General features: G+C 39.4%; 2 protein-coding genes across 2 annotated transcripts; both read left to right on the top strand.

The window, feature by feature from the left end:
• Positions 1-386: 386 nt before the first annotated feature.
• LOC124070918 (UDP-glucuronosyltransferase 2A1-like) lies at positions 387-3435 on the top strand. The gene is made up of 4 exons (XM_046411260.1): positions 387-635; positions 1235-1533; positions 1636-2349; positions 2607-3435. Exons 1-4 carry the CDS (start codon positions 632-634, stop codon positions 3189-3191), a joined length of 1602 nt encoding a protein of 533 aa, XP_046267216.1. The 5' UTR covers positions 387-631; the 3' UTR covers positions 3192-3435.
• Positions 3436-4575: 1140 nt separating this feature from the next.
• Positions 4576-7731, top strand: LOC124071219 (UDP-glucuronosyltransferase 2C1-like). The gene is made up of 4 exons (XM_046411718.1): positions 4576-4887; positions 5470-5768; positions 5871-6584; positions 6842-7731. The coding sequence occupies exons 1-4, from the start codon at positions 4884-4886 to the stop codon at positions 7424-7426; spliced, it is 1602 nt and encodes a 533-aa protein (XP_046267674.1). The 5' UTR covers positions 4576-4883; the 3' UTR covers positions 7427-7731.
• The last annotated feature ends 603 nt before the right edge of the window (positions 7732-8334 follow it).

Below are 8334 nucleotides of genomic sequence, written 5' to 3'. Positions count from 1 at the left end.
CTTCACTACTGACATGAGAGTAAATGCCTCCGGTCATCTGAGTTCAGTCCTGTGACCTGCAGCCTACATTCAACTTGGTGTGACATATGTAACAAACCACCAGGTCAGCCCGTGAAGAAAATAACTGCATTATGTGACAAAAGCATGAAGACTTATACATATTGTACTCAGGGAACCATTTCTACAAGTATTCATTTGTATTATTTTAACACAATATGCATGAAACTTAGTGGACTAAATCATGCAGATTAATATTGCATAACCAATGCTACTGATCTTGTGAAAGAGGACACAGGTCCTTCTAATCGAGGTATTGTTCTTGCTTGGCAGAGAGAAACATTCACAAAACTGCGCTGCACAGGATACTCTTAATAGTTTAACAACATTATAAAATGAGAGAGTAAAACTCTATGATGAAATGACAAGGAAGAGATAATCAGTTTGTTTATTCTTTGTATAACATGAATGACAGCGACAAAGCGTCATAAGACACACGTGTCAGATGTGAGTTATTTACATGTGAAAGGAGCAATCACCTCTGAGAGTGGAGTTTGAACTCAAATATGTAAGGAATCGTTTAGTTGAGCTGACAGTCTGTGGGCAAGTTGGATTACTGTTGCCACTCCTGAGAATGGGTAAGTAAATTTCAGGAACACGATCATGCTGTTGCCGGTATCATGTTGTATTTTCTTAGCAGTGTACAACGTTTCCTACTGGTTAAAGTATCAGTAAGATGCATGCTTTTTTTTTAAACAGCCAGAACTCTTTCTTCACATTGTTTTCACCTGATACTGTTGAACACCAACTGACTAACATGCACTTTAGTTACTTCAGTACAGGCACTGATTTCTGCTCATGTCATTATCCACCTGCTGTTCATTTGCACTGTTTACCTCACCTACTTGCACTATACTTCCACCCAGCACTACCTCACTTTTGAACTACCTCCAGAATCATATTTATTTTACTTATTTTATTTTGTTTTACCTTATTCTATTTTATTTTACTTTATTCTACTATTATATGTTACTTGTTACGTTCTATGTATGCACCAATCACCAAGACAAATTCCTAGTAATGTGAAACCTCTTCACTTACAATGGCAATAAAGTCAATTCTGATTCTGATTCTGATTCTGATTCTGATACAAACCATAAAGTGTTGAACTAATTTCCTCTTAATGATATGTTGAAAACAAGGGCTCTCATTTTATCATCTCTCTGATATATTTTAGGAACTACTCCACTGTATCGTGTGTGTGGAATATTTGCATTCCTCAGTGTATCTCTGATTTCCATCACACCACCTTGCGATGGAGGAAACATTCTGGTTTTCCCAGTCGATGGCAGCCACTGGATCAATATGAAGATCCTCCTGGAAGAACTTCATGCCAAGGGACACAACATCACTGTGATCAGGGCCTCCAACAGCTGGTACATCCCAGAAAAGTCTCCTCTCTACACATCTATTAACCTTGAAATGGATCAGAGTATGGAGAACTTTTTTGATGTATTCTTGCAGGATCAAATAAAAGTAAGTAATTCTGAATTATGTTCAGACCTCACGTGGGTCATTTAGTCATTCACATATCAAGATAATCACTTTTTCACCTGAATCTTTTAATGATTTTTCCAGGCACAGAGAGAGGGGGCTTCAGCACTTACTTTCATCAAACTCATCAAGAATTTCCTTTCAATGATTTTTGAGGCCCATGCAGTGTGGTCTGATGCCCTTGTTCAAATATTGGAGGATGAAAAGATGATAAAAAGCTTAATGGATTCCAAATATGATCTTGTTCTCACTGACCCAGCCATGGCACCAGGGATTATACTAGCCAAGTATCTGAAACTGCCCTTGGTGCTCAATGTTCGCTGGATCACCAGTGGAGACGGCCACTTTGTGATAGCTCCCTCACCACTCTCTTACATCCCAGTGCCAGGATCAGGCTTGACGGACAAAATGGATTTCATCCAGAGGATCAAGAATATGTTTTTCTACAGCATCATAGTGTTCCAGCAGCAATTCATAGTTGGACCAAGCTATGATGTCCTCTGTGACAAATATATTGAGGGTGGATGTGACATCATCTCTCTTCTTCAGGAAGCCGACATTTGGCTGTTCAGGTCAGATTTTGTGTTTGATTTCCCACGGCCCACAATGCCAAATGTCATCTACATAGGAGGGTTCCAGTGCAAACCAGCACAACCTCTGCCAGCAGACCTGGAGGAGTTTGTACAGAGTTCTGGGGACCACGGAGTGATCATCATGACCTTGGGAACTTTGGTTAATGCTCTACCGATAGAGATTGCAGATGAAATTGCCAGCGTCTTTGCTAAGTTGCCTCAGAAGGTAACACCTGCTCACTGATTCACTTTTGCAGTGACATAAATCACCAGTTGCCAATTACTTGTTTGACATAGAGATTCTCAGAGCTATTCAAATAGCAATGCATCTATCTTATATGTTCATCAGTGTTAGTTTTACATAATTTACAGCTGTGTGGTAGTTGTTGGTAGCAACGTTTCATAATTTATTTAGATATTATATATCTGGTGGTGTACAGGTATACAACAAAGTCTTCATGATTCTTTTCATATTCTACTCAGGTGATATGGAGGCACAAAGGGGAACGTCCATCTACTTTGGGCAACAACACCCTGATAGTGGACTGGATGCCACAGAAGGACCTCCTGGGCCACCCACAGACCAAAGTCTTTGTAGCTCATGGTGGAACCAATGGAGTCCAAGAGGCCATTTACCACGGGGTCCCTGTGCTCGGAATACCCTTGTTCTTTGACCAGTATGACAACCTTCTCCGTCTGCAGGAGAGAGGAGCTGGGAAGATCATTCAGCTGGGTGATGTTAATAGCCACAGTTTTGAGCAAGGTATCAAAGATGTACTCCATCAAGACAGCTACAGAGAGAACATGCAAAGACTGTCACGTTTGCACAGAGATCAGCCAATGGCACCCATGGATCAGGGTATCTTCTGGGTGGAATATGTAATGCGTCACAAAGGTGCTCCGCATCTGCGTACAGAGTCATATAAGATGCCCTGGTACTCGTACTACTGTTTAGATGTACTTCTGGTAATACTGACTGTGGTGACTGTACTGCTGCTTTCTACTTTATCCATTTTCAGGTTCCTTTGCTGCAGACGTAGAAGAAAGATCAAAACCAAACAACACTAATTAAGGTCAAATTTGTTGAGAAATGTAATTGACTGTGTATAAAGCTGGATGACACAAGACCTTCCCAAAAGTGAAGCCAAGGCATGTTGATCGCCTCCTGTTGGTGGGATCCATTACAGGTCACAACTCAATTTCCCTCCATGTTAGCTGATAGGATTTGGGTCACACTAAAACTCAAAGTAAGCAACAAATACATTTTCCCAACGAGGATTTGTGTCATTTTATGTAACATGTTGAAATGTTCACTTTGCTGATTAGTTTGGTTTTGATTAGTTATTTGCTGCAATAAAAAGGAGGTGAAACAACATGATTGGCTCAGCTGCGTGTATGCGGTGATTATTACTGTGCAGTCTCTGGCTAAATACCTTGCTTTATAAGAAACATTTTCCATAATAATCAGTGACTTATTGATCATCCTCTTTCAGTCACATTGAAGTGATTATTTATTTCATGACATAAATGTCCTTTGTAATATATAGAGCCTTTAAAATATGATGCATTGCAGAAGATTTACCACCCAACAGTATTAAAACCTACTTATGTACAAAACTATTAGCAAAATGATCACGTAACTAATTTGTTGTATATGTGTGTCATTTGTAGCTATTTTGCTAAGTAATTCTGAATAATGTTTATATTCCATTCAACAATTTCAGAAATTTCAAGGTTCCAGCTTCAAAATATGAGAATTTCCTGCTTTATCTGAAGTTACCGTAAACTGAATCAATAGCTGGATGAAAGAACAATTCTCAATTTTATCCATAACAAAAACAATCATTAGTTATAACCTTATATAATATTGTTAAAAAATTAACTTCACCTTGCCCAGCTATAACAGTAAAATGCAGTTTACACATTAATGCATCAGTTTCAATGGTATTAATACACAACACCAGAACAGAGACGGGGGGATTATTTTGATACTTTAAGAACATTTCCTGACACTTACACATGTTTACTTATACATTAAGTAATATCTTCAGTGTAATGACTCTTACTTGTATGTATGTACATGTGTGGCATATTGGTACTTTTACTTATTTAAAGGATCAGAATACCACCTTCACTACTGACATGAGAGTAAATGCCTCCGGTCATCTGAGTTCAGTCCTGTGACCTGCAGCCCACATTCAACTTTGTGTGACATATGTAACAAACCACCAGGTCAGCCCGTGAAGAAAATAACTGCACTATGTGACAAAAGCATGAAGACTTATACATATTGTACTCAGGGAACCATTTCTACAAGTATACATTTGTATTATTTTAACACAATATGCATGAAACTTAGTGGACTAAATCATGCAGATTAATATTGCATAACCAATGCTACTGATCTTGTGAAAGAGGACACAGGTCCTTCTAATCGAGGTATTGTTCTTGCTTGGCAGAGAGAAACATTCACAAAACTGCGCTGCACAGGATACTCTTAATAGTTTAACAACATTATAAAATGAGAGAGTAAAACTCTATGATGAAATGACAAGGAAGAGATAATCAGTTTGTTTATTCTTTGTATAACATGAATGACAGCGACAAAGCGTCATAAGACACACGTGTCAGATGTGAGTTATTTACATGTGAAAGGAGCAATCACCTCTGAGAGTGGAGTTTGAACTCAAATATGTAAGGAATCGTTTAGTTGAGCTGACAGTCTGTGGGCAAGTTGGATTACTGTTGCCACTCCTGAGAATGGGTAAGTAAATTTCAGGAACACGATCATGCTGTTGCCGGTATCATGTTGTATTTTCTTAGCAGTGTACAACGTTTCCTACTGGTTAAAGTATCAAAAAGATGCAGATATGTGTTTTTTTTTAAACAGCCAGAACTCTTTCTTCACATTGTTTTCACCTGATACTGTTGAACACCAACTGACTAACATGCACTTTAGTTACTTCAGTACAGGCACTGATTTCTGCTCATGTCATTATCCACCTGCTGTTCATTTGCACTGTTTACCTCACTTACTTGCACTATACTTCCACCCAGCACTACCTCACTTTTGAACTACCTCCAGAATCATATTTATTTTACTTATTTTATTTTGTTTTACCTTATTCTATTTTATTCTACTATTATATGTTACTCGTTACGTTCTATGTATGCACCAATCACCAAGACAAATTCCTAGTAATGTGAAACCTCTTCACTTACAATGGCATTAAAGTCAATTCTGATTCTGATTCTGATACAAACCATAAAGTGTTGAACTAATTTCTTCCTAGTTATATGTCGAAAATAAGGGCTCTCATTTTATCATCTTTCTGATATATTTTAGGAACTACTCCACTGTATCGTGTGTGTGAAATATTTGCATTCCTCAGTGTATCTCTGATTTCCATCACACCACCTTGCGATGGAGGAAACATTCTGGTTTTCCCAGTCGATGGCAGCCACTGGATCAATATGAAGATCCTCCTGGAAGAACTTCATGCCAAGGGACACAACATCACTGTGATCAGGGCCACCAACAGCTGGTACATCCCAGAAAAGTCTCCTCTCTACACATCTATTAACCTTGAAATGGATCAGAGTATAGCAACCTTTTTTGATGTATTCTTGCAGGATCAAATAAAAGTAAGTAATTCTGAATTATGTTCAGACCTCATGTGGGTCATTTAGTCATTCACATATCAAGATAATCACTTTTTCACCCCAATTTTTCAATGATTTTTCCAGACACAGAGAGAGGGGGCTTCAGCACTTACTTTCATCAAACTCATCAAGAATTTCCTTTCAATGATTTTTGAGGTCCATGCAATGTGGTCTGATGCCCTTGTTCAAATATTGGAGGATGAAAAGATGATAAAAAGCTTAATGGATTCCAAATATGATCTTGTTCTCACTGACCCAGGCATTGCACCAGGGGTAATACTTGCCAAGTATCTGAAACTGCCCTTGGTGCTCAATGTTCGCTGGATCACCAGTGGAGAAGGCCACTTTGTGATAGCTCCCTCACCACTCTCTTACATCCCAGTGCCAGGATCGGGCTTGACGGACAAAATGGATTTCATCCAGAGGATCAAGAATATGTTTTTCTACAGCATCATAGTGTTCCAGCAGCAATTCATAGTTGGACCAAGCTATGATGTCCTCTGTGACAAATATATTGAGGGTGGATGTGACATCATCTCTCTTCTTCAGGAAGCCGACATTTGGCTGTTCAGGTCAGATTTTGTGTTTGATTTCCCGCGACCCACAATGCCAAATGTCATCTACATAGGAGGGTTCCAGTGCAAACCAGCACAACCTCTGCCAGCAGACCTGGAGGAGTTTGTACAGAGTTCTGGGGACCACGGAGTGATCATCATGACCTTGGGAACTTTGGTTAATGCTCTACCGATAGAGATTGCAGATGAAATTGCCAGCGTCTTTGCTGAGTTGCCTCAGAAGGTAACACCTGCTCACTGATTCACTTTTGCAGTGACATAAACCACCAGTTGCCAATTACTTGTTTGACATAGAGATTCTCAGAGCTATTCAAATAGCAATGCATCTATCTTATATGTTCATCAGTGTTAGTATTACATAATTTACAGCTGTGTGGTAGTTGTTGGTAGCAACGTTTCATAATTTATTTAGATATTATATATCTGGTGGTGTACAGGTATACAACAAAGTCTTCATGATTCTTTTCATATTCTACTCAGGTGATATGGAGGCACAAAGGGGAACGTCCATCTACTTTGGGCAACAACACCCTGATAGTGGACTGGATGCCACAGAAGGACCTCCTGGGCCACCCACAGACCAAAGTCTTTGTAGCTCATGGTGGAACCAATGGAGTCCAAGAGGCCATTTACCACGGGGTCCCTGTGCTCGGAATACCCGTGTTCTTTGACCAGTATGACAACCTTCTCCGTCTGCAGGAGAGAGGAGCTGGGAAGATCATTCAGCTGGGTGATGTTAATAGCCACAGTTTTGAGCAAGGTATCAAAGATGTACTCCATCAAGACAGCTACAGAGAGAACATGCAAAGACTGTCACGTTTGCACAGAGATCAGCCAATGGCACCCATGGATCAGGGTATCTTCTGGGTGGAATATGTAATGCGTCACAAAGGTGCTCCGCATCTGCGTACAGAGTCATATAAGATGCCCTGGTACTCGTACTACTGTTTAGATGTACTTCTGGTATTACTGACTGCGGTGACTGTACTGCTGATTTCTACTTTAGCCATTTTCAGGTTCCTTTGCTGCAGAAGTAGAAGAAAGATCAAAACCAAACAACACTAATTAAGGTCAAATTTGTTGAGAAATGTAATTGACTGTGTATAAAGCTGGATGACACAAGACCTTCCCAAAAGTGAAGCCAAGGCATGTTGATCGCCTCCTGTTGGTTGGATCCAGTACAGGTCACAACTCAATTTCCCTCCATGTTAGCAGATAGGATTTGGGCCACACTAAAACTCAAAGTAAGCAACAAATACATTTTCCCAACGAGGATTTGTGTCATTTTATGTAACATGTTCAAATGTTCATTTTGCTGAAAAGTTTGGTTTTGATTAGTTATTTGCTGCAATAAAAAGGAGGTGAAACAACATGATTGGCTCAGCTGTGTGTATGCGCTGATTATTACTGTGCAGTCTCTGGCTTCAAATGACGGCATCAGCACAAGATGACAGTACTTCATCTCAGTATATTTTTGTTCAGCTTGATGAACACATCCATCCTACATCCATCTTTCAATATGTTAAAGACAAATATGCTACAGTGCCATAAGGATACCCAGAACTGCTCCACCTCATGTGGAGACACATCCATCCATTTTCTTTCTGTTTTTTTTTTCGCAAACACCTACAATAATCAACACATATTCTGACTTCTGTAACTTATTGTATTTTTTATTTAAAATAAATTGCTTTTATCATCAACCTTACAATCATGGATATTATGTAAAAAAAAAAAAAATCTCTCTAACGCAATGACTCACCCAAGGAACACAATAATGTAACTTGGTTCTTGTTGTCTGTAACTCTTCATTTCACAGATGTCTTGGACACACATGCCCACATCCCAGCAGAAGCCCTCGTCCAAACCCAAAACAACTGCCCACATTACGTTAGACATCACAGCTGTCATTTCTTTAGCAATGCTGTGAGATCTGTTTTCCACTGGACCAGAATGCAAATCAGATTGTATTT

The sequence above is a fragment of the Scatophagus argus genome, chromosome 14 (assembly GCF_020382885.2).
Source record: "Scatophagus argus isolate fScaArg1 chromosome 14, fScaArg1.pri, whole genome shotgun sequence".
Taxonomy (NCBI): Eukaryota; Metazoa; Chordata; class Actinopteri; family Scatophagidae; genus Scatophagus; species Scatophagus argus.
Note: the sequence above shows the minus strand (reverse complement) of the source record. Positions and strands in the feature narration are given on the sequence as shown.

Bases quoted from the DNA above. Each gene is read 5' to 3' on its own strand.
- LOC124070918 (XM_046411260.1), top strand. The intron at 1,534-1,635 runs GTAAGTAATTCT...TGATTTTTCCAG, and splicing joins TCTTGCAGGATCAAATAAAA to GCACAGAGAGAGGGGGCTTC. The intron at 2,350-2,606 runs GTAACACCTGCT...TATTCTACTCAG, and splicing joins TTGCTAAGTTGCCTCAGAAG to GTGATATGGAGGCACAAAGG.
- LOC124071219 (XM_046411718.1), top strand. The intron at 5,769-5,870 runs GTAAGTAATTCT...TGATTTTTCCAG, and splicing joins TCTTGCAGGATCAAATAAAA to ACACAGAGAGAGGGGGCTTC. The intron at 6,585-6,841 runs GTAACACCTGCT...TATTCTACTCAG, and splicing joins TTGCTGAGTTGCCTCAGAAG to GTGATATGGAGGCACAAAGG.